Source organism: Herpailurus yagouaroundi, unplaced genomic scaffold (assembly GCF_014898765.1).
Source record: "Herpailurus yagouaroundi ecotype Mexico unplaced genomic scaffold, PumYag 196, whole genome shotgun sequence".
NCBI classification, from domain to species: Eukaryota; Metazoa; Chordata; class Mammalia; order Carnivora; family Felidae; genus Herpailurus; species Herpailurus yagouaroundi.
In genome coordinates this window covers 12,587,888-12,613,820 of record NW_024412427.1, presented here as the reverse complement: position 1 = coordinate 12,613,820, position 25,933 = coordinate 12,587,888, and the positions used below count along the sequence as shown (strand labels likewise).

At 45.4% G+C, this 25,933-nt stretch overlaps 1 protein-coding gene across 3 annotated transcripts in view; it reads left to right on the top strand.

Annotated features, from left to right (window-relative positions):
• The window catches only part of EFCAB8 (EF-hand calcium binding domain 8), a 69,048-nt gene extending 50,000 nt beyond the window's left edge, over positions 1-19,048 (top strand). For all 3 annotated transcript variants that reach the window (XM_040447338.1, XM_040447337.1, XM_040447339.1), the window contains 7 exons: positions 3,217-3,438; positions 4,001-4,138; positions 9,748-9,916; positions 15,805-15,937; positions 17,109-17,313; positions 17,407-17,505; positions 18,452-19,048. In XM_040447338.1, the coding sequence (XP_040303272.1) occupies positions 3,217-3,438; positions 4,001-4,138; positions 9,748-9,916; positions 15,805-15,937; positions 17,109-17,313; positions 17,407-17,505; positions 18,452-18,877 (1,392 nt within the window). In that variant the 3' untranslated portion in view covers positions 18,878-19,048. The remainder of the gene's footprint in view (positions 1-3,216; positions 3,439-4,000; positions 4,139-9,747; positions 9,917-15,804; positions 15,938-17,108; positions 17,314-17,406; positions 17,506-18,451) is intronic.
• The last annotated feature ends 6,885 nt before the right edge of the window (positions 19,049-25,933 follow it).

Sequence of the window (25,933 nt, the reverse complement as noted above, 5' to 3'; positions counted from 1 at the left end):
AAAACTTACACAATTTGGTTGGCACATTTATGGAAAATAACACAAAATTATGAATAAAAAATGAGATACAAAAGGGAAAATTTACTTAAAATGAGAAAAGAAATGACAAATTTTCTTTTTTTGAGAGGCCACACTTTGAATACTTTTATTTCCTTCTTTACCCTATGTCCTCCCTCCTCCAGTCTGGAAATACAGCAGCAGGGAGCTGTGATAAGATTTTTAAAATTTACTCTCAAGTTCATGAAACTCTGAAATATTTACATCATTTAGTCATTTATAGATTTGTGTATGTAAAGTATTTCAGAGGAGATACTTTTTAAAAAATTATTCCTAGAACTATTGTTGTTATTATTATTATTATTATTATTATTATTATTATTTCTTGATATAGAGATCAATGTGGTTACATTTTATTTAGAAATTTTTCTTTCTTTCTTTCTTTGAATCTAAGTTAGTTAACATATATTGTAATAATGATTTCAAGAATAGAATTTAGCAATTCATGGGGCACCTGGGTTGCTCAGTTGATTAAGAGTCCAGCTTCAGCTCAGGTCATGATCTCACGGCTTGTGAGTTCGAGGCGCACATGGGGCTCTGTGCTGACAGCTCAGAGCCTGGAGCCTGCTTTAGATTCTGTGTCTCCCTCTGTTTCTGCCCCTCCCCCACTCGTGCTCTGTTTCTCTCTCTCTCAAAAATAAACATTAACAAAAAAACAAATACCTTAAAAAAATTTAGTGATTCGTCAACACCTGTTGTTGCCCGAGTTGTTAATGTGAGCCATTCTGACAGGTGTGAGGTGGTATCTCACTGGTTTTGATTTGTATTTCCCTGATGATGAGTGATGTGGAACATTTTTTTCATGTGTCTGTTAGCCATCTGGATGAGAAAGGACAATAAATTTTAAAACTTACAGCTGACAATTATAAGTCTCCACAAGTTGCTAATTCTTCCCAGGACCTTGGAAGGGCCTTGAACTTGACCTCGAACTTTGCCTTAAGCTTTATGAACTTCACTGGTAAATCTGCCCCTGGCTGCGGTATATTTCTTTGGATTCACTATAATTTAATGAATGCCCAGTTGATTAGACATTTAAGTTGTTCCTAGTTTTTTGCTATTATAAACAAAGGTGTGATTGAAATCCTTATAGATTTATCTGTGCAGTTATGCTATATTTTCCATAAGTATGATTGATGGCTCACCAAGTGAGCACAGTTTACATTTCAATGGATGAAGCCATTTGCTCTCCAAGAAGACTTCCCTCCAACAGTGTGAGTCTGCCTTTGTTCTTACACTAAGCCAGGAATGGATATTAGCCTTTTCTTAATTCCTGCCAGTCTGGCGGGTGGAAATTAAAAAAAAAAAAAAAGTTCTTTTGATTATTCGTAATATTGAGCTTTCTATATGTTTGCTAGACATTTGTATTTCTTCCATGAATTAAACATCCACTTATATCCCTTGTCTATTCTTTTTTGCATTAATTTATTAGAGCTCCTTAGATGTGCTTTGGAAAGTGAATCCTTTGCTGTTGTGTATTGCAGATATTTTCACCTCATCTGTCTTTGTGATATCACACTGAGGTTTTAGTCTTTATCTAGCCATCTTTGTTATTTTCCTTTGTGACAAGAGAGAAAGGCATTGTTTATCCCAAGATCACAGAAAAAATTTGTTATATTTTCTTCTAGACATTTATAATTATATATTTATTTAGTCATCTTCTTGTCCCATCTAAGTAGTTTTGTGTATGGTGTGATATATGAATCTAAAAATGTTTTTCTAAATTGATAGCCAGTTGTTCAAATGCCATTTATTGCGTAGTTTATCTTTTCTCCACTGGCTTGAAATTCTATCATTCTTATATAATATTAGAGTCTTCTATAGTCTATTTCTGGGATCTCTCTTCTTCCATTGGTATTTTCGTCTATTCTTGCATGTATATTTAATAATTAAAAAATATAATGAAAGTCTTTACAGACGATGCATTAGGGGCGCCTGGGTGGCTCAGTCAGTGAAGGGTCCAACTTAGGCTCAGGTCATGATCGCACCGTCCGTGAGTTCAAGCCCCACGTCAGGCTCTGTGCTGACAGCTCAGAGGCTGGAGGCTGCTTCGGATTCTGTGTTTCCCTCTCTCTCTGCCTCTTCCCCACTCATGCTCTCTCTCTCTCTCTCTCTCTCTCTCAAAAAAATCAAATAAAAACATTAAAAAAAGAGACATTGCATTAAAATCTTCATGGTGATTATTTCTGGATATTGGCATTTTGTGAGTGATTTAAGTTTCTTCTCATTTGTGCCGTCCATGTTTTGTACTGCGTGCAAGTACACTTGCATAAAATGGGGGAAATGCTTGTCCTTTGTCTTTGGTTTAGGGACTCCTGGTTCTGTGACCCTGGCATTTGGGCCAACAGGAAGTAGGTTAAGCATTTTGTTTTGGACGTGTGTGACAGTCAGGATATTTCAGAATTTTTGCTGTCGGTGACATGTTTTGGGGACACATAAGCCACCACACTGTAATTTCTGATATAGCAGGAATTCTGATATAGCCTCCAATTTCCCCCGTCTGGTCGGATTCACTCTGCCGCCTGTGCTCTCTGCCTCACGTAGGATGGGGGCCAGGAGAGCCGCTCTCTTCTCATGCCAGCCATGCATGATAGCTGTCCGCCCCCATCACCCCTGCCTGGGCCACAGAGTGACATGTAAGGTGAAAGTGAGCAGAGGGGGGAATTAACAAAAGGCATGATCACAACAAGACTTGAGTGAGAATTTGGTTCAGATGCTTTCTTGGCAGTTGGCTGGAAAATATGGCATCTTACCATAGACGTATATGAAGGAGAACGAGTGTGTTCTTCAAATCACTTTGAGTGGAGTTACAGGTCTTAGAAACTCTTCTTTGAGTCTTGGGGTGCATCAGATTTGTATGTCTTTATTCAACGAATCTTCATTGACCATGTAGCATGTGTCAGACACGACTGTAGTTGCTAAAGATAAAAGAGTGAACAAAAAAGACACCAATTCCTCCCCTCAAGGAGCTCATAGTGCAGCCAATATTCGTTACCAGCTACGTAGGAAGAGTGGTGGATCATCACCATCCTCACTGGGCATCTAGGAAATTGGGGGAGCAGGGGCGGGGTGACTTGCCTGAGCCCCTCAGCACCGTGTAACAGTGGCCAGGGTGAGTCCCGGCTCACAGCACTGCTGAGCTGGCCCACCTCTCTCGCACAGATCATCTTCCTGCAGACCAGGCCTCGCCTGCCACTCATAGCCACCCTGCTGAGCAGCTGCGTGGATGGCCACATCTATGCCTGGTCCATCCATGGAGGCGGAGGTCTGCTCGGGAAGTTCCCTGTGGACTTCGAAGACAAGGGGGATGTGGTTGTGGGCGCCATGGCCACTGATGAAAAAGACTTGATCCTCGTCACAGGGGATTGTAAAGGATACATCAAGGTGAGGAGGAACTGGCTTGAGATTGAGGGGGCGGCGTCAGCCAAGCTCCGGCCACCTCTTTGCTAAATGTGGCGCTAGCCTAGTCTCTTCTCCCTCTGGGTACTGGTTTCATTTGTAAAACAGTGGGCAGTAAAAGTCCTCTTCTGCTCTGGTGTGCCCAGGAAATGAGTAAGGACGTGGTTCCAAAAGGCCCTCCAAGAAGCCTCTCCCGGTGGGTCCCCTATTCCATCGTTCTCTTCCTACAACTCCCTCACCCCCCAGCTATGCATCTCTCTATGAACAGGGGTCTCAGCAGCCAACTTCATAATTTATGGTGAGCCACGGGGCAAGAATGTCTTGTCCTTGGGCCAGTCACACCCTCTCTGCCTGCCGGCTAATAGGTCTGGCTTACAAGTTCCCTTGGACCCCTTCTGACCCGAGTGTCTGGGTATCTCAGAGGTGTGAGTGAGAACTGCCCCACTCACACCTCAGAGTGAAGACAAGTAGTTTGGGAGGGGCCCACAGTGTGAGCTGGTGTTGGTGTCAAGGGATGCTGGGCCACTAACCCACATTTTGTGCCTAGATCTGGGACATCAAAGATTATTGCACATTCAGTGACAAGTGTCCACTTCAACCCAATGGAACAAGCAAGTTCCAGTTCTTAATTCCTGAACAGGTCCAGATCAACCTTCCACACTACATCCCCTTGAAGGAGAAGGAGGTAGGAAGACTCTGGGGGAATCTGAACCCCACTAATGATCTGGGGCCATGGCTCTCTTCCTGAGATTCTGAGTCTTTCGTGTTTCTTGTTCAATGTTGTCTGGTTGATGTGGAGACATTTTTGTTAGCCAGAAGTCACCATTAACCAGTCAAACACAAGTATACACACCTGCATACACATGCACATATACACACACACACACACACACACACACACACACACACACCCCATTTCTACGGGCTTTAATCTTTGCGATGAAGGCCCTGGACTCATGAATTCGTTTTAAGATAATGAAAATGTTTATGTATTTTCTTGAGTAGGTAATATATTTACATAGTCAAAAATCACTTGATATTTCCCTAATGACTAATGAAGCTGAGAACCTTTTCCCTAGTTATCAAGAAAATGCAAATTAAAACCACAGTGTGATACCACGACATACCTACCAGGATGACTAAAACGTAAAAGACAGGCAATACCAAATGTTGGCAAGGATGTAGATCAACTGGAATTTCCATTGCTGGCAGGAATGTAGATTGGTGTAATCACTTTGGGGAACTGTTTGGTAGTTTCCACTAGAACTGAATATGTGTCTACACTATGATCCAGCAATTCCACTGCTAGGTTTATATCCAAGAGAAGCCTGTGCTCTAAAAGATAATGAATAAGAACATTGATATAATTACCATTTGCAATAACTCCGCATTTGAAACAACCCAAATGCCCATCAGTGTAGACTGAAATATAAATTGTGCTATACACACCATATAGAATAATACCCAGCATTAGAAATGGATGGTTTGCAACTATTCATTACAAAATGGGTAATTATTTGAAAAAAGTAGGTTAAAGAAGTCATACATGAAAGAGTATATATTGTAAGTTTTATAGTTCGATCTATATAAAGTACGAAAACAGACAAAACAAACATACCCTATTAGAAGTGATTATCTTTGTGTGGGCATGGATTGGTCAGAAGGAGCCATGAGGGGGACTTCTGGTGGATGGACAATGTTCTGTTTCATAATCTGGGTCTGGTCATACAGCTGTGTTCAGTTTGTGAAAGTTTATTTGTTACATTTATGATATGTACACTTTTCTATATGTATGTTATACACTAGCGAAGATTTTAAAAACTCAGGGTGGCAAAAGGCCTGTAGTAAGGACTTTTAGTCCTACACCTATTCCCCACTGCCCAAAACCAAGAAAAACTTCTTGTTCCACTTCTGCTGATTTTTGGTTATTCTTCCAGTGTTTATTTATGCAAACAGAAATGTGTAAAGATCTCTCCTTGTTTTTACATGAAGGTAGCATGTCATACACACTGGTGCTCACCTTGTTTTTCTTATTCCATAATATATCTTGGAGATCTTTGCATATGAGTACATATGCATGTTATTGATATAATTCCCTTTGAAGGGAAATTGAGGTTGTTTTCAATCTTTTGTTCTTAACAAAAGTGAAGAGTGAATGTTGTTTCATATGTGTGAAAAATATGCCTGAAGGATAAATTCCTGGAAGTGGGACTTCTAGATTAAAGGGTTGTATGCATTTGCAGTTCTGATAGCCATCTTGCAGTCTTAGGTGCTTTTTGAATCTCTGCACAAAGATATTATGTCTAGTCTGGTTTTAGTAAGAAGAAAATGTCACTGCATTCAAATCTGTTGGGAGTAAGTCACCCATGGGTTCACTATATGAGGAATCTGTAATGTTAATATAATCGTTATATTAACAACAATGCGTGTCATTTATTTACTGCTTAATGTGTTTCAAGAATTGTGATAAGTGCTTTTATGTGTTCTCTCACTGATTCTCCATAATTGCTCTGGGAGAGAGATGTTACTTTTCAGATGAGAAAGATAAAACTGTAGAGCTGGAGGGACCTAAGTTCACACAACTGCCAGTGTTGGACCTAGGCATAAACTCAAGTCTGACTCCAGACTCTGTGCTCCTGACCATCTGCACTTAGTGTTATAATGATATAGTTTAAACAAATTGGGATTATACTGTATGTAACTAGAATTTTCTATATTATCAAACATTCTTGAAAATCAGACTTTCTAATGATGAAGTAATATTTCACTGTATAGAGGTATAATCATTTATTTAACTTATTGTCAGACATTAGAACAGTTTTTAATTTTTCATTATCAAAAAATGATAGAAAATGGATAAATTCTTAGATATGAACTACCAGAATGGGCTCAAAATGAAATAGAAAATTTAAAGAAATAGAAAACTTGAATATCACAAGAGATCGAACTAGTAATAAAACTTCCCACAAAGAAAAGCCCAGGTACAGATGACTTTACTGGTGAACTCTACCAAATAATTAAAGAAGAATTAATGTCAATTCTTCAAGGAATTCTTGCCAAAGAGTTTTCTGTGAGGCCCCTGTTACCTTGATAACCTAACCAGACAAGGACATCACAAGAAAATAAAACTATAGGCCAATATCTCTTATGAATACAGATGCAAATGCCACCAATAAAACACTAGCAAATTGAATCCAGCAACATATGAAAAGGATTACACATCATGACCAAGTGAGGCTTATCCCAGGAATGCAAGGTTGGTTTAATATCCAAAATCAATTAATGTAATACACCATATTAAGTGAATAAAGAACAAAAGACACATAATCATCTCAATAAATACAGAAACAGCATTTGACAAAATCCAACACCCTTTCCTGATAAAAGCGCTCAATTAACAAGGAGTAGAAGGGAACTTCCTCAACTACTAATGTTTTACTGGAAGGGCAAGTAGGCAAGAAAATGAAATAAAAGGCATCCAGCTTATAATAGCATCAAAAAGAATAAAATATTTAGGAATGAATTTACAAAAGTAGTACAAAACTTGTACTATTAAAACTACAAAACACGGGGCGCCTGGGTGGCGCAGTCGGTTGAGCATCCGACTTCAGCCAGGTCATGATCTCGCGGTCCGGGAGTTCGAGCCCCGCGTCGGGCTCTGGGCTGATGGCTCAGAGCCTGGAGCCTGTTTCTGATTCTGTGTCTCCCTCTCTCTCTGCCCCTCCCCCCGTTCATGCTCTGTCTCTCTCTGTCCCAAAAATAAATAAACGTTGAAAAAAAAATTTAAAATAAATAAATAAATAAATAAAACTACAAAACACTGTTGAAAGAAATCGAAGACAACCTAAATAAATGGAAAGATATCCCATGTTCATGGATTGGAAGATTTAATCTTGTTAATATAACAATATTTTCCAAATTAATTCAGTGTAATCTATCAATCCCCACTCCTTATTCTGCAGAATTGACAAGCTGATCCTAAAATTCATACAGAAATGCAAATGTCCTAGAATAGTCCAAAAATCTTGAAAAAAGCCAGAGTTGGAAAACACATTTCCCAATTTCAAAACTTACTGCAAAGCTACAGTGAAAATAGTGTGGTGCTAGCATTAGTATAGACATATAGGTCAATAAAATAGAATTAAGAGTGGAAAAATAAACTGTCAAATTTCTGATCAATTTATTTTTGACAGAGGTACCAAAACAATCAAATGGAGGAAAGAATAATTGTTTAAATGTTTTTAAATCTATTTTTGAGAGAGAGAGAGAGAGAGAGAGAGAGAGAGAGAGAGAGAGAAAGCAGGGGAGGAGCAAAGAGAGAGGGAGACAGGAGACAAAATCACAGACAGGCTCCATGCTGTCAGTGCAGGGCCTGATGTGGGGCTCAAATTCACAAACAGTGAGATCATGACCTGAGCTACAATCAAGAGTTGGATGCTTAACCGACTGAGCCACCCAGGGGCCCCAGAAAGAATAATCTTTTTAAACAAATGGTGCTGGGAAAACCGGATATCCACAGCAAAGAATGAACACACAACATAAAGGAAAACATATTTTACTTCATAAATTAACTTTCAGTGGTCATGGACCTAAATGGAAGAGTTAAAATTAAAAGACTCTTAGAAGAAAGCATAGGGAGATATCTGCATGACTTTGGGTTAGGCAATATATTTTTTAATTTTTTTAATGTTTATTTGAGAGAGAGAGGGAGAGAGAGAGAGCAGAGGAGAAGCAGAGAGAGAAGGAGACACAGAATTCGAAGTGGGCTGCAGCTTCTGAGCTGTCAGCACAGAGCCCAATGTGGGGCTGGGAGAGCCATGAGATCATGACCTGAGGCTAAGTCAGAGGCTTAACTGACTGAGCCACCCAGGCGCAAGGGTTAGGCAATATTTCTTTTTTTTTTTAATTTTTTTAACTTTTATTTTATTTTTGAGACAGAGAGAGACAGCATGAACGGGGGAGGGCCAGAGAGAGAGGGAGACACAGAATCTGAAACAGGCTCCAGTCTCTGAGCTGTCAGCACAGAGCCTGACGCGGGGCTCAAACTCACGGACCTCGAGATCGTGACCTGGCTGAAGTCGGACGCTTAACCGACTGCGCCACCCAGGCGCCCCTATACGAGTGTTTATAGCAACATTATTTACAATAGCCTAGAAGTGAAAACAACCCAAATGTCCACAACTGTTGAACAGATACATAAAGGAATGATGTGCTGATCCACGCTACAACATGATGTATCTTGAAAACATTATGCTAAGTGAAAGGAGCCAGTCATAAAAGACCACATATTGCATGATTCCATTTATACCAACTGTGGAGTGATGGAATGGTCTAAAATTGAACGTGATGGTGGTTGCAAACTCTGTGAATATACTAAAAATGACTGAAGCGAGCACTTCAAATGGGTGAATTGTGAATTATATCTCAATAAAACTGTGTTTAAAAGGTAGAAAAATGGTAGAACAATTTTTCCTTTTCACAAATCTTTTTTTGTTTATTTGTAGTTGTTCGTGCATCTGGTAATTTATCTCCTGGAAATAATATGGGGAGAAAGCATAAATCTTTCCAAGGCTTTTAATGTGTACCGCCAAACTACACTCCAGAAAGTTTATGGAGTTTTGCACATTATTAGCCTATTCTGCTTTATCCTTGCCAACATAAAGTATTTATTATTAGCGGTATTCATCCGAGTGAGCGTTCCCTGGGTCTATCAGAGTGCCTCGCTTAGAGAAGGCATTCAATAAATAAATGTTCGAAGTGAAACAAACCTTTGGCTGATTTTTAGATACAAATGGTTTCCTTTGATTTTAATGAAGCTATCTTTGCTTATTAGTGATGTTGACATCTTTCCTTATTTTATTGGCCATGTATAGTTTTGGGAATTGTCTGTTCACATCCTTTGTCCGTTTTTCTTGTCCTAGCCTCACCACTATGTGGCTCTGGGTTCAGTTCTCTCCTCTACGAAATGGTGAGACTCATACACATCCTGTAAGGTTGTTATGACATTCAAATGGAATAATCTGTATAGACACATCTGGTAAACAATATAGCAATATGCGAATGCTTTTTTATGATTTTACCAAAGGGACCAGTGAGGGCCAGAAAACTACCAGGATTTACCTGAAGTCACCAGAAAGCTAATGTGGGAACATGTCTAGAACTAGGACCCTGGGACGTGGGCCATGGGACCGTGTCCCAGGATCCTTCCAGAGGGCTCTGCTGCCTCCAGTGTCATGTGCCCTCTGGTGAACCTGTGTCTTGGGATAAGTAGTTCTCCTTTGTTGTCCCCTGTAGGTTGTGGCTGGCCAGACCATTTCCTTGGTTCCTCCCAAGCTTCTGAATACCTGGAAGGACCATTTGGACAGTGTGGCAGACATCCTGTATGTAGATACCTTCCAGCTGGTTATCAGTGCCGGCCAGGACTGTAATGTCAAGGCTCGGAAACTCTCCGGTGACACCGTTGGTATGGGTCCTACTGAAGTTCAGCCGTGCCACATGGCCCATTGTGGTTCTGTCCCTGTTAGAGCATAAACTGGCATAAACCTTATATCCTATGGGGTGGAGTTTCAAGCCATAGCAGCTGCCTTTGCTCAAATAGTATCACAGGATATGTGCCTTTCCAATTGTCCGTTCAGCAGTGTGTCCATTCATCCATCAGCTGTCCATCTAACCCCCCACCCATCCACCCAACATTATTTGCCTGTGTATATTTTTGCAAATCACGTATCTGAGAAGGCACATTCCTTTCTCTTTTTATTTTTTTTTATTTTTATTATTTATTTAAAAAAAAATTTTTTTTTTCAACGTTTATTATTTTTGGGACAGAGAGAGACAGAGCATGAACGGGGGAGGAGCAGAGAGAGAGGGAGACACAGAATCGGAAACAGGCTCCAGGCTCTGAGCCATCAGCCCAGAGCCCGATGCGGGGCTCGAACTCACGGACCGCGAGATCGTGACCTGGCTGAAGTCGGACGCTTAACCGACTGCGCCACCCAGGCGCCCCTCTCTTTTTAAAAATAAACTTGGGGTGCCTGGGTGGCTCAGTTAGTTAAGTGTCTGGCTCTTGATTTTGGCTCAGGTCCTGATCTCACACTTTGTGAGTTCGAGCCCATGTCGGGCTCTGTGCTGACAGCACAGTCTGCTTGAGATTCTCTCTCTCTACCTCTCCTGCACACTCATGTGCACTCTCTCCCTCTCTCTCAAATAATAGAAAAATAAACTTAATTGTTGAGTTATAACCTATATAAGGTAAAGCACACAAACCAAAAGGGTTCAGCTTGATGAATTTTCAGAAAGTATACATATATCCTTATAGCCATCACAGAAAAAGCACCGTATGCTTTCTTACACTTGATACTTGCATGGTCTATGTCTCAGCTCTTCTGCCCTGCCCCCAGCCTTCACTGGACTGCCACTATATACCCTGTGAAGGCCTGAGGGAAAGAGTTGGTGGGTAGCTACAGACTTGCCCTGTGGCTTGAACATCCTGGATTATAGTATGTCATGCCATGTGAGGCTGTTCAAAGTTCACTAAGCACTCATCTGGGCTTATCCTCCTCTCATTACTCTGTCAGGGCTGAAAGCAGCCTTGGTCTCTTGTCTCTTATCAAAGGTTTATTCCTTTCCTCGCATTTTTAGCTCTTATATGGGTAAAAAACTCTTTGATTATTTTTATTTTATTCCTGTCCTTGGATGGAATTCCTCATTTTATAGTTTATATCCTTGAACATATTGCCAATGCTATTTTAAAGTCTTTGATAACTCTAATATCTGGTTCACTTCTGGGTCTGTTTCTATTGCCTATCGTTTCTGTTGGCTCCAGACATGATAGACTAACAAGGACTGGATTTACATTCTCGCTTTAAGCAACTAAAAACATGAACAAAATGTATGTGACAGTTTCCAGACATTAGACAGCAGGCAGCAAAGAATAGTAAGCCCTGAGGTATTATAATTTATACATAATATACTAGTATGTATTGTATATATTTGTAATATTATAAATTACATCTGTATTATATGAAATATAGATATAATATAATATATAATATAAGTAAATCTATAATATTATGAATATACTTCATGTGTTACAAAAGGTAGAAGAAAACATCAAAATGTTAAGGAGAGAACTCGAATATATATATATATATATATATATATATATATATATACACACACACACACACATAAAGACCCAAATTGAAATTAGAAATTAAAAATAACAGTGTCTGAGATAACAATACACTGGATGGGATTAATAGCAAATTAGACACTACAGAAGAAGGGATTAGTGACTATGAAGACATAGTAATAGAAATATAGAAAAAAAAGACTGAGTAAGCTGGTGTTTTATGTGTATAACATGATTTGGTATATGCATACATTGTGAAATAATCACCACAATCAGGATAATTAATACATCTATCACCTCACATAGTATTTGTGCAAGGTAAGAATTCTTAATATCTACTCTCAGCAAATTTAAAGTATACAATATAGTATTGTTAACTATAGTTGCCATGTTATACATTAGATCCCCAGAATTTATTCATCTGACCACTGGAAGTTCATTACATTTGCCAACATGACTTTTCAACCTATCTCTGTCCTTATATTTATATGTGCCTCTTTTAAACAGCATTGTATTTAGTTTTATTTTTTTCATCCTGACAATATTTGCCTTCTAATTGTATATTTAGTCCATTCAAATATTAATGGAATTACTTATATGGTTTCAGTCTATCATCTTGATACTGTTTTTCTATTCTTTGTTCCTTTATTCTTCCTTTTCTTTCTTCTTTTGCATTAATCAAGTATTTAAAAACAATTATCGGGGCACCTGAGTGGCTCAGTCGGTTGAGCATCTGACTTCAGCTCAGGTCATGATCTTGTGGGTCATGAGTTTGAGCCCTGTGTTGGGCTCTGTGCTGACAGCTCAGAGCCTGGAGCCTGCTTGGGATTCCATGTGTATCTCTCTCTTTCCCTCCCCTGCTTGTGCTTTCCTCTCTCAAAGATAAATAAATAAGCTTAAAAAATCAATTATCTTGTTTTATTCCTTTATTAACTTTTTAGTTGTATGCTTTTATATTATTCTTCAGTGTTCTTTAGAGATTCTTTAGAGGTTATAATATACACTCTTGACCTGATACCACTTCTTGTGCAAGAATCTTACTTTCTTGGGGCGCCTGGGTGGCACAGTCGGTTAAGCATCCGACTTCAGCCAGGTCACGATCTCGTGGTCCGGGAGTTTGAGCCCTGCGTCGGGCTCTGGGCTGATGGCTCAGAGCCTGGAGCCTATTTCTGATTCTGTGTCTCCCTCTCTCTCTGCCCCTCCCCCATTCATGCTCTGTCTCTCTCTGTCCCAAAAATAAATAAACGTTGAAAAAAAAAAAAAAGAATCTTACTTTCTTCTCCCCACTGTTTATGCTATCTCTAGCATATATTTTATTTCAAATATGTTATGTCTTCCCACAAGGCACTGTTATTAATGTTACTGTAAGCAGCCTATTTCTTTTTATATTTACCCATATTTACCATTTCTGATGCTCTTTATTCCTTCTTGAAATACTGGGGTTCTGTCTGCTATCATTTTCCTTAAGTTTGAAGAAGTTCCTTTATTATTTCTTATAGAGTCCATCTGTACTGATCCTTAAGCTTTCTGTATCTGAAAACATATTTATTTTGTCTTAAAATGTTAAGACTCTTTTACTGGGCATAGAAATCTCAGCTGGAAGTTAATTTTCTTTCAATATTGAAAAAGAGACTTTTCTATCGTCTTTGGCTTCCATATTTTCTCTCAAAAAGTCAACTGTAGGGGTGCCTGGGTGGCTCAGTCGGTTAAGTGTTCAACTTTGGCTCAGGTCATGATCTTGCAGTCCATGGGTTCAAGCCCTGCGCCGGGCTCTGTGCTGAACTCTTGCTCAGAGCTTGGAGCCTGCTTCAGATTCTGTGTCTCCTCTCTCTGCCCCTCCTCCGCGTGTGCTCTGTCTCACCCTGTCTCTCAAAAATAAATAAATGTAAAAAAAAATTTTTTTAAGTCAACTATAAGTTACTTTGACAGTAATTTTTCTTTTCTCTCTGACTGCTTTTGGTTTTCAACAGTTTGACTATGATGTTCCTAGCTTTTATTTGTATTCATCCCACTTGGAGTTCACTGATCTTTTTAAATCTGGGGGTTGGTATTTTTCACCAGTTTTGAAAAGTTGTCAAATATTATCTCTTCAATACTGCTTTTGTCCATTCTCTCTCTCCTCCCATTATGGAGTTCCAATTTACATGTATGTTAGAACATTTGACTCTGTCCCATATGGCTCTTATGCTCTGTTCTGTTCTTTCTGTTTTTTTGTTTGTTTCTTTTTTGTTTTTGTTTGTTTTTTATCTCTGCCTTCTAGTTTGGATATTTTCTGATGACCTGCCTTCCAATTCGTTAGTCCTGTCTCCTTCTGTATGCAACCTGGTATTAAATCCATTCAGTTAATTCTTAATTTCATATTTTTTTTAGTTCTCGAATACCGATTTGGTTCTTTCCTGTAGAATACAATTCATTGTTGAAATTCTCCTTCTTTCCCTTCATTTTGTTCATATTTTCCTTCATTTTATATAACTATTTGCAATAAAGTTTTATCTGCTAACTCCTGTGTCAGAATTATCTGTGGGTCTATTTCTAATGCCTATTTCTTCTCTTTATTATTGGTTATACTTTTCTGTCTTTTTATATGTTAAATGCATAAAAAACCTACCTCTCCAAAACCCCCCAAAATGAAACAACCCCTCCTCAAACCAAAGCCAAGACTTTTCTAGACTTTGTATAAAAGAACCACAGAGACGGAAGTTGATGGATTTTCCTCCAGCACATGTGCTCGTTGCTCTGTACAAGGCTGCTCATCTCATTGCTGTCAGGAACTGAGCTGGATTGGGTCTGGGTTGCAGCTTTAGGAAGACTTGGTTTTCTTCCATCTTCCATTGTGAAATCGTCTCAAGGGTGAAGTCTGTTGTGTTTTCAAAGGTTTTTTTTCCTCCAGTGGGACTTTGTCTCCCAACAACCTCATTCTATCTGTCTAACCCAAATTCCAGGTCCTCAGCTCCCCTAGTGCTCAGCAAATGTCCTATGGAAAACACGTCTATGCATTTGGGATTTCACTAGACTTGATCCCATTCTGCCAGCCAGAATGGCTGGCAGAAGCTCTGATGGTTTCTTTTGCTTCCAGGAGCTTCCTTCTGCCTAAGCAGAACCTGATTCTCACTCAGCCTGTGCCCAGACTCCCAGAGAAGGAATCAGATCTCAATTTCAGTTCTTCTTGGAAGGACTCTTCCCTTTCTATAATTTTATTTTTTTATTTCTTATTAAACATTTTTAAATGTTTATTTATTTTGAGAGAGAGAGAGCAAGCAGGGAAGGGGCAGAGAGAGAGGGGGGACAGAGGATCTGAAGTGGATTCTGTGCTGACATCAGAGAGCCCAATGCAGGGCTTGAACTCATGAAATGTGAGATCATGACCAGAGCTGAAGTCAAACCCTTAACCAACTGAGCCACTCAGGCACCATCCCCCTTTCTGTAATTTTAGTTAATCTATTTTTTTTTTTTTTGAGAGAGAGAGAGAGAGAGAGAGAGAGAGAGAGAATGTGCACGAGTGGGGGAGGAGCAGAGGAAGAGGGAGAGATGGGATCCCAAGCAGGCTCTGCACCCAGTGCGGAGCCTGACACGGGGCTCAATCTCAAGACTGTGAGATCATGACCTGAGCTGAAATCAAGGTCGGATGTTCATCTGACTGAGCCACCCTGGCACCCCTAGTTCATCTACTCTTTTTTTGCTTCTACAGCTCCCCAAGAGTTTTTAAAATATGACTTTTTAACTATATTTTTTAATTTTTAGAAATTCTGCAGCAGGACAATGGCCTACTACTCACCACGCCCTGCCCCAAAGCAGGACTCATGTTTCTCTGTTCTTACTACCTGCTTTCTCCTCCAGCCTTTCTCCTCTCTAGTGCCACACCAATCTCCTGTCTGGTGGGTGCCTGATCACTTTATGTCATTGCTACTTTACACGTGAGCTGCTTAAGCCCAACTGAACATCACTCAGTCATTGCCATAGAGGTCTTTCCATCTCAGCCTACATGTGGGGCAGGATGTTTTGGCCTGAGCTCCAAGTGTATTGTAGGACTAAGGGTAGTTCCTTCAGGTATTTGTTAAGTAGCCGGCATAATGCCTGGCATGTGGTAAGCATCATGAAGTGTGGGCCAAGGGTAAGGGGTTGCTAGCTGAGTCTTGAGGGTGGAGGGGGAGGGGTAGCAGGTTCAGAGAAAGGGAGGTAGGCCACTTCTTGTGACTGAGTTGGTTCTGGTTAAATCACAGGGACGTTCGGCCTGAGTGTCTGGAAAAGGCTGCGGGATATTCAGATGGTTGGTGATCCTGAACTGAGAAGAAACTCAAAGGAGGAGGATGACACTGTAGTTGCTGCCCAGAAGGCCTTCCATTCAGAGCTGCAGTGAGTTATCACAGCCCAGCTGGTATTTGCTGGCCCAAGGAGGGGGAGGCTGGGAGCCTCCCCAGGTCCCAGGCAGCCTCATCTGGGTTGGGTAGCACTGGGCATATTTGGTAAAGGCCAAAGGTTTGGGACTTGCAGGCAACTTGACTCTACAGGTGGCAGCTATGGCCTAAGAGCCCAGGTCCACTGAAAGTTTGAGTGGTACAAATCAGCAGAAAGTATAGAAAGGCAAGCCGTTAGATGGGCCTCTGCCCCAGAGCCCGGTTCAGATTTGCCAGGGCTGGCTTCCCTGCTGGGGCCATTTCTATGTGGCTAGAGGTCCCTGGTAGGACAGTGCCCAGAGCTCTGGTCCTGAACACACACTTGTGTTATTTCCCTGATCCACAGGAAAGTCAGGCTGCTTGCTGCTTCTTTCCTCTACAGGTTCCTTCTCCACCCATGTTCCACTCTTATTCCTGACCAAGTCTCAGATAATTTGGGGTCATCCCCAAAAAATATTTATCAAGGTCCTGCTGACTCCCAGACTCTGTGCTAGGTTCTAGAGGTCCAGATACAAGTCCTGCCTCAGAGAACTCAGAGTCCACTTGGGGAGATTGGCATGCAAACTCATGGTTGTTGTTTTATCTGATAAGTGGTGAGACTATTAAGAATAGGAATGGCTCAGAGGACAATCACCTCATTGGGTGGATCAAGTAAAAGAGAAGCTTCATAAGAGAAGAGATTCTGGAATTGGGTTTTGATATGTCAGTAGGAGTTTTCCAGGCACCCGTACAGTCCTTGTGGCTCCTAGTCTCTTGTCAAGGCATACCTCTTTACGGTCCTATGTGGGGTTATCAAACAAGGTAGAGGTAGGGTTTCCCTGGAAGGGAGAGGATGTTTAAATATTCCACATTTGGGGGGACCAGGTAAGGTCAAGATGGGGTATTAGACCTCCATGGGAAGAGCTCAGGGTGCTAGGAAAGGTCTCAGGACTTGTTGGGGGTATGTTTAATCTAGTCTTTGCTGATGTTAATTGGACACCTGTTTAGTGTTGGTCCTGGGCAGTATGACCTCAGGAGAGGGATAAGAAGGTAGAAGAGGATCGGGCCCAGGTGGGAGAAACCCGTTGTGCTCCCCGGGAAGGCTGCTTGTGGTGTGAGGGCATCTTATGAAGGAAAGCGCCTTCCATCAGGGAGGAGCGGGCTCTGGCCGAGGCCCTGGTGTACCAGCGGCAGGAGGAGGCGGCACTCGTGGCTCTCCTGAATGGGAAGCCAGACACGGAGGCTGAAGCTTGGGCCAACCTGCAGAAGATAACCCAGACGTCCCCGTGGGCTGGAGAGCGCTCCCAGGAAGACGTTGAGAGCAGCTGGTGCAAGTGGGAGTCCAAGGGCAAGCAGGTGAGGCTGGGTGGGGGACACGGGGACACGGGGGCATAGAGGGGCCCTCAGCTGTCAGCCCTGAGGCCTCACTCTTGCCCGTGACTCCTGCAGGAGAGCAAAGTTGTGGGAGCCGCGTACAAGCCTAAGGACCGGTCACGGAGTCCTGGACTCCGGTCCACCAACGTGCAGTATGGCTGGATGAAGTACCAGGTGAGGCAGGGTGGGGCTTGCTCCCTGAGATGCTGGAGGCTGGGGATCCCAGCTCCATTAGCAGCCTCCCTTGAGCCCACAGGGCCCTCTCGTGGGGGCGAGGGAAGCACCAGCCCTTTAACAGAATTCTGGGATGAAGCTGGTTGGGTTGATTTGTTTGCAAAGGCCCTGGCCAAGGCCATGGACACAGGTTGTCTTTGAGGACACACCTCATCGGGCCTATGGGAGGAGGTTCTCTGTGGACCTGGGACTTTGATAGCCTTCAAAGAATTTCCCAAAGTCTGTGGCTGTGCGTTTGGTTGGTTGTTAGTCTCCGTACTGTGGGCTACTCTAGAGCAGACACGGGGTCTCCCAGTGCCATGTGAGAGACACAGGGAAGGAATGGGGGGGCTCTGCTTGGGGAAAGAAAGAAAGAGCTGGGGACTTTGCAAGACAGCTTTGAGCCCCATCTAAGCAAGCCTCTTGCTTGGGCAGACTCCAGCCTCTTTCAGAGGCATCTGCCATAGGGGCATTTATGAGAACTTCCTCCCTCTGTGATGGGCACCAAGTGAAGTGAGAGAACCCCTCTGTCCCGGGCTGGGAGAGGTCAGTGCGAAGGGAGGCCATATCCCTGCCTTCTGGAGATGGGCCTCAAAGCGCAGCTTGGTGAGTGCTGACAGGAGAGGTGGGAGCTTGTCTGGGGGGCTCCTCCCATCTGAGCCTCAATCAGGCCCAGCTTGAGGCCTCATTCTAAGATGGGGACGGTCCAGTGCTGACCTCAAAGCGTTGTTGCCAACCCCAGGAGAAGGGCTGGCTGCCGGGCCTGGAGCACAGTGGGCTTGCAGTTCCGGAAGGCTGTGGACCTCAGTGACAACCACGGTACTCTGGAGACTTGGCCCATCCTCCCCGTGAGCCTGCTCTTGGTCCTGGGTGAACCCCTCAAACTCCCCTGCTCTGTTCCCCACAGATTTCACCTCAGATCTACCAAAGCCTGCACTTCAGCAACCTGTCGCCCACCCACACGTCTGACCTCGTGTTGCACAACGTCCTGGGGCAGCAGGGCCAGCGCACCTACCCGGTGACCCACAACCACCAGAAGGACCCGGATGCTGACAGGGAGACCGTGCCCAACACCACGACCAGCTCGCCCACTGCCTCCCTCTCTCCCAGCGACTCCCTCTCCTGGACAGCCTCAGGCTCCAGGTTCCTGGAGTCTGGCCTGTCCACCTCCCCGTACCTCCAGTCCTCCCCCTCGGTCTTGTCCCAGGCATCCAGGTACATCGTGCAGAGGTCGGCCACCCCCATGCCTGTTGCCTCGTCCGTCAAGCAGCTCTCAAGACCCCCGAATACCACCCTTCTGTCCTCCATGAATAGTTCCCGCATTGGGTTCTGAGGTGGCCCCCCGTGTCTCCAGTCATCCAGCACAGTGACCAGGCCCATGGGGGTCCTGTCTGTCCCTGGCTCACCCCTGCCAGGCCCAGAGGATACAGACCTCCTTCTATTGACCTCCTTCTTCACTAGAGTCCTGGAGAAGAAAATAAATATTTGCAGATATCAGAGGCCTCCAGGCCGGGAGGTCAGGCTGTGTGTCCCTTTACCCCCTTAAGCGCCAGGCTGTCTTGGAGATTGGCCGCGTTCCCCTGATGAGGCCCTGGCTGGATGCAGGGAGAATCCCCTCCCCCGAGATACCTGGCCCAGCTGTCCAGCAGGTGAAGCATAGGGACAGGGCCTCGGAGGCTCCCTGGTGTTGTGGTCAGTGGGTTATGCCACTAGGGTGAGTGGTTTGCATCTGAAAGTTGGTTCAGCCTCATGGCTGGAGTGAGGCCCTGCAGCCTTCCGGAGGTGGTTTGTCTCCTGCCCTGCCTTGTGCCTATTCTCCCCCACCACCAGGCACTCCACCCCAGGGAACTCTGTGTTTACAAACTGTCCTGCCCCTCAAGGATGGTGGAGGGGCATCCTGGCCTGGCTCTGTGACTGTCCCTTTGGACCCAGGTTTTTCTGAACCAAAGCCCCTTGACCCTTCTGCTGTGTGCTGCTCTGGGCGGCATCTTGGGTGGAGAACTCAGGGCGGTGGTAAAAGCCGTGGCAGGGTCAAGGCCTCTGCCCAGAGGTGGAGGGAAGGACATGGGGGGAGGAAGGTAGTGAGGGGTAAGGATGGGATGTGGCAATTCAGGCCTCGGGGAATTTTCTTAAAGGCCTGTGCACAGCCCTCACCTGGAGGGAGGTTCTCTCGGACCTCAGATCCTGACTTAGGGGCCATCTGGCTGGACACTAGGGGTCAGGACAGGTCAACCTCAGGGGAAGACTTCCGCGAGACTCTGGGACTCGGTGAATCCTCCTCTCAGTAGGACCCAGCCCCCTTACAACAACATTTTACTGCCTTTGCCCACGTGTTTCATTGTAGGCACTTATGAAAATAATAGTCTGAGTCTCCACTCCTGCCCTAGCTGCTGCTGCCCGTGGGGATTTGTCTCTGGCCGTGGGGGCTTGCTGGCCACCCCTCCAACCGGCAGGCACCCACGATACAGAACCCCAGGCCCAGAAGGCATGGCGGGGCTGAGTTCTACCTACGGTGATGTGAGTGATGCTTTGTCTCTCCTGCTGTTCCCACCCTGCCTCTCCTGGCCCAAACCCCAGGTGGGATATGGGACAGATAATTCTAGAGCATCGGGGTCAGATGGAGCTTAGAGCCCAGATGGAGAACTGGAGGCCGGTGTCACACTGGAGTTGGTGAGTGAGGAAGCTGGGTTGGTGGCCCAGTGTCCTGTCTCCTGGTCATCTGTGCTTCCCTGAGCGCCCCTCTTCACCTCCCTAGGCCCAGGTGTCTACACAGCCACACCAGTCTCCTCTCTGCCTGTTCTCTGCCTTCTGCATCACTGGCCTTAAAAAACTACTTATATTTAGCTCTCCTCTGATTCTAAAAGTAGCAGAGGCTGAGTATAGAAAAATCAAGAAAATACCGAAAAGCATAAGAGCCAATAAAAACCATCTGGATTCTATTTCCCAGAGATCAGTTTGGCGCATTTTCCTCTAGATGTTTTTCTGTCTTTACGCACACGTGTGCCCTCACAGCCTCGATTCCCACTCACTCCCTCCTCATATGCTCACACCCACACGGCCCGTAACCTTGGCATCCTGGCTTTGAATGCAGCCTTTCTCACAGGATGAGCAAATGACATCGCTGTGTTGCTGTAATTCCTTGCGACCCTTGCCAGTGATGGCTGCATTCAGCCCTGCTCTGGGTCGCTTTCTTCAGGATCTAGGGCTACCTCCACACTGCTCTTGAAAGAGGCAGGAAGGCACGTGCCTCCTGTGCGCCCCCTCACGATGTACCGTTAACAGTCCGACAAAGGAACAGACATTTGTCTCCAGTGGAACAGAAACGTTTTCCCGGGCCCAGCTGGCCTGAGGGGTCATGATCTCAATGGCAGACTGAGGGTGGGCGTCCTTCCACCAGCAGATGGGGCACGAGAGAGCACCGAGGGGCTTGGAGACAGCCTTGCCCTCAGAAAAGCCATCCTTGACCTTGTTTTCCGGCATCGCTTCCCTGTTTCACACTTGTTCAACACTTATTGAGCACCTGTGGTGTGCCAGGTACTGCCCTGAACACCGGGGACACCAGAATGAGGAACGCTCAGCCTCGGCCTACTGGGGACACAGACCATGCCTCTGTAGCGTGGATGCATCTTCTCATTAGTGTAGCCAATAGATTCTCTTACTGAGCGCAAGGATTGGGCATCCAGGGGGAGGCAGGCGGAGCTCGTGGGACAGTGTGCAGATGCAGTGGGGACCAGGAGAAGCAATCTGAAGTGGCTTCCTGGGGGAGGGGGCCTTTAGCCCAGAGCCAGCCAGGACCTTTGTGTTTGCTGTCTGCTCTGCCTGAGAAGGGCTTCTGGCCCATCAAATGGCCTCTCCTTTATGCCCTCCTCAAATATCGCTTCAGGGCCTGGTACCCCTGCACTTTTTACCCCCCTCCTCCCGCCCTGCTTTATTCTCACCACAGTACCCCTGCCCCCAGGACAGGGCCATGTCTATCTTGTTCCCACACCTGGCCCCGTACTTGGTGCATAGCAGGCCTTGGATAACTGTTTGTCTACTATTAGCTCAAAGTCTATCTCAAAGTCTACCTACCAGGAGGTCCCCTGAGATTGCTCTCACCCTGGTTTTCTCTCCTCTGGGCCCGGGTGTGCCCTATTTGCTAGCCCTGGATGGACTGTGGAGCGTCCCTCCCCAGTGACAGACTCTGTCTGTGAGCCCCAAGGGGCTGCTGGGAAGGAGCAGAGGACCGGGGCCTTGAGGTCCTGCCCGGTTCTGGTATCTGGGCTTCTTTCTGGATTCGATGCTGAGTGGATCCTGACTGAGGTCGGGAAGGGGAGGCAGGTCTTGGACCGGCTGGTGGTGGTGCCAGTCAAGGGAAACTGCCGGGGCGAAGGCCTGGGAGTGGGGCAACGAGGAGAGTCTGGGAGCCGGGCTGGGGGTCTCGTTGTTCCGAAGGCCCGACCGAGGCCGGGTGTTCAGGGTGCCAAGTTCACCACGGACATGGCGTCCGCTGTGTCCTGGGCCGGGGAACGAAGTGCAGATGTGGAACGGCGTGTCGCCCACATCCTGGACACGCACCACATCCATCATGTGTCCAGCACATGAGAGGCAGCCGGGGGCCCAGGGAGGGTGCATCCTTGCCCAGGGTCACCAGGCCCTTTCCTGTTGAGCGGTGCCGTCTGGGCTTGGTGACCTGTTTCCAGACCAGTGCCAGTGGGGGCGGTAGAGAGGGGGCCGTCCAGCAGAGAGAACAGCCAGGGAAGAAGCCCCAGGTGGGAACGAATTGGCATTTTTGGAGGCCAGTGTGGCTCAGTGGAGTGAATGGAAGGAGGGAGGGGCTGTGGGGAGAGACCCTAAGGGGCCAGTGACACGGGGCTTTTTTCTCTTGGGAATCCTGAGGGCATTTTAATAAAAGGTGCAACACAGTCTCACTGGTGTTTTGAAAAGCCCCCTCTGGCTGCCTAGTGGTGATGGACTGTGGGGGCAGGAGTGGTTCTGGGAGACCGGGGTGGGGGCAGGCAGGCACCATGGGTGGCCTGGACGAGAGGGTGGCAGACTCTCATGGCCAGGAGCTGACTGTGGGAGCCTCGGAGTTGTGCAGGAGAGGAGCTCTGGGCTCCTCTGGGCTGCTTTTCCTTCAAAACCCTTTTTTCCCCCCTTTCGACTTCAAGAGCTTTTAAAAATTATCGTATTTCCTCAATTCTCAGACATAATTTTAAAATTGTATTAAAAACAAGGTTTTTAAGGTTTCAGAAGTTGGGATGTGTCTCATAATTCAATGATTTTTTTCCCCCCTTGGAAAGCTGGTATGACTTCGATAGGAACAAGGCGGTGAGGGCACGCCTGCTGGGGAGGGAGCGCCCCCTGGTGGAGCGAGATGCGGTTACAGCCCCTGGCCGGTTCAGAGGCGCGGAGGAGGGGATTCATTCTTTCCCCGGGAGAGGAGTCGGGCTAGTGGCGGGGAGTGAGGGAGGTGGGGAACCTGTAGTTCTCCTTGGAGGCTGTTGACGGGATGCGACGGGGCGGGGAGGAGGGGGGTGAAGTAACTTTCCAATTTGCCAGATGTTTTACACACAGTTTCTCGCAAGGTTGCTATGTCATAGATCATCTATCCCCATTATACAGATGAGAAAATGGAGGCTCACACAGGATGAGTTGCCCAGGGCCACCTAACCAGGAAACGTCACAGCTAGGTTTCCAACCAGGGATTTTAGGTGTTTCTGCCACTTCTGGGCCAAGATGCTCAGGATTTGGGGGTGCTGCCTTTGGGTGGGGCATCCCTTGGACACTGGAGACAGAAAAGTGGTGGAAAGATTCCTTACGACAGGAGACCTCCACCTCCTGTGGCAGGCAAGGTCAAAGGTCAGGAAAGGGAGTGTCCAACCCATCTGGCCCATCCAGCCTCAATGTTCTCCTTGCCCACTCCATCACAGAAGCCAGCAAAACTGGACAGAAACGTCATCTTCTCCCAACCTTCTCTCAGTCGTTACTTCTTCACACACAGAATTAAGTCCCCTGGGACCTCTCGATTTTATTTGTTTCAGGGTGATGGGTGGGCATGAATAGGTGGCATGTGTTGTAGCCCCTCCCTACCCCCCTCTTGCCCTTGGAAGACAACCTCCTCCCAGCCCCACTCTTGCCCTTGGAAGACAACACCACTGGATCATGCACTTTCTTGCAGAGCCCGCATATGACTTCAAACTCCTTTCCTAGGCAGCCCCTTCCAATCGATCCCAGCTGGCACTTGAGATTCAACTCAGTTATCCCAGCTGCCCAATCCCCCTGCAAGAGGTTAGTTTTACTCTGAAGTCAGTTCATGGGTGTCTCTCTTTAGAGAGACAGGAAGCCAGAAAATAAAGTACATTACCACTATGGGCAATTAGAATTCAGTCCCTGCTGAAGTAGGATAGAATGTGCCTCTGTAGTGGGAATTTGATGAGATTATCGCAGTGCCTGGCATGGAAGAGTAACAACTTTTTATTGAGTAGTTATTTTGTACCAGGCATGATCACATTTAACCATTATGACAATAGGACTCATAGAAGTTGGGTAACTGACTAAGGTTACATAGCTAGGAAGTAGCCATACTCCTAACCAGCCCTCTATGCTGCATCTGTGGTAATAATGACACATTTATCAAGCACATACTATGTGCCAGGCACTGTTCAAAAGACTTCACATGTTCTAAAGTCTTTACTTAAAATAATTTTTTTTAGAGAAATGATAGCTTAAAAAATTTTTTTTCTATGTTTATTCCTTTTTGAAAGCAGAGAGCACAGGCAGGGGTGGGGCGGAGAGAGAGGGGGTACATAGAATCCGAAGCAGGCTCCAGGCTCTGAGCTGTCAGCACAGAGCCCAACACGGGGCTCAAACTCACAAACCGCGAGATCATGACCTGAGCCGAAGTCGGATGCTCAACCAACTGAGCCACCCAGGTGCCCCTAAAATATTTTTTTAATGTTATTTTTGAGAGAGAGAGAGAGAGAGAGAGAGAGAGAGAGAGAGAGAGAGAGAGAATGTGAGCAGGGGAGGGGCAGAGAGAAAGGGAGACACAGAATCTGAAGCAGGCTCCAGGCTCTGAGCTGTCAGCACAGAGCCTGACGCGTGGCTCGAACCCATGAACTGCAAGATCATGACCTGAGCTGAAGTCGGACACTTAACTGATTGAGCCACCCAGGCGCCCTAAAGTCTTTACTTTTAATCCTCACAATTTAAATAAGTGGATACTGGTATTATCCAAATCTGCTACATAAGGAAACTGAGGCATGGAGAGGCACAGAGAAATGTGCCTGGTTAGTGGTGAGGTTGGGGTTCGAACCTGGGAAAAAGCCTGGCCGCAGAGCCTGCTTTGTGTTTTGTTTTGTTTTGTTTTGTTTTGTTTTCCTTTTCTGTTCTTTTTAAATAGGCTGTGTTTTTGATCAGCACATTATCTTGATTCTCTGAAGGTACTTACTGCCCCGTAATTGTTTTATTGTATTATTATTACTACCACTGTTATTACAGGTATAGGCTGGAGGCTTGGGGAGAGGGGCAAGTCGACTGCAGGGCACCGACACGCTGAAAGAATCAGGTGTGTAGGCCGAAGATGGTTCCATGGTTCAGTGGGGAAGGGGTTAACAGCTCCTCTATGTGCCGGGAGGAGCCACGTCCCTTTTGGAAAGAATTCCATCAAGATAGAATAAACAGAGACGTGGCACCTGCCCGGAGCTGGACCCTTGAGGGCAGGAAACTGACATGGAAATTCACATGGGTGACACCACCCTGAAATGGTACCTGCCAACGCCCCTCCGATGTTTGTTGAGAACACTGTACCTCTTTACATGGCCTAATGGCTGCGGTCTTGTCTGAGCCTCAGAACAGCCCTTGCCAGGCAAAATGATTGCTCCATTTTATGGATTAGGAAACTGAGGCCCAGAGAGGAGTTTGACTTGTCCAATGGCACTCTGGCTTCCTGCACTGATTTCTACCCCCAGACTGGAATGCTCACACATGCAACGTGGGGCACAGCTACTCTGCTTTTACAGGAGACGGGTACGCAGAGGCCTGGGTCCTTGCCTCTGGTGTAGCTCCTGGTATTGAAGCCCAGACAGAGTTTGACTGTTAGGCCCTCGCATGTTCAGTTTGCAGCTTCTTGAATCTTTATCCCAACGATAGAATCACAGGAAGAAAAGGCTCAAGGAGGTCTGGCTTCATGTCCATTTTTGCCAGACATCCTGGGCGTCCTCAGGCGAGCCCTGGACCTCTCTTAGCCTCAGTTTACCATGTGGGGCTTGAATTAGATTTGTGTTTCTCAAAGTGAGGACCTTGAACCATATATGGTACGTGAGATGATTTTAGGTGGATGTGGGGTTAAATAACAGTCGATGTACACTTAGAACAAATATTTTGATTTTAGTTTTCTCATTTAAAA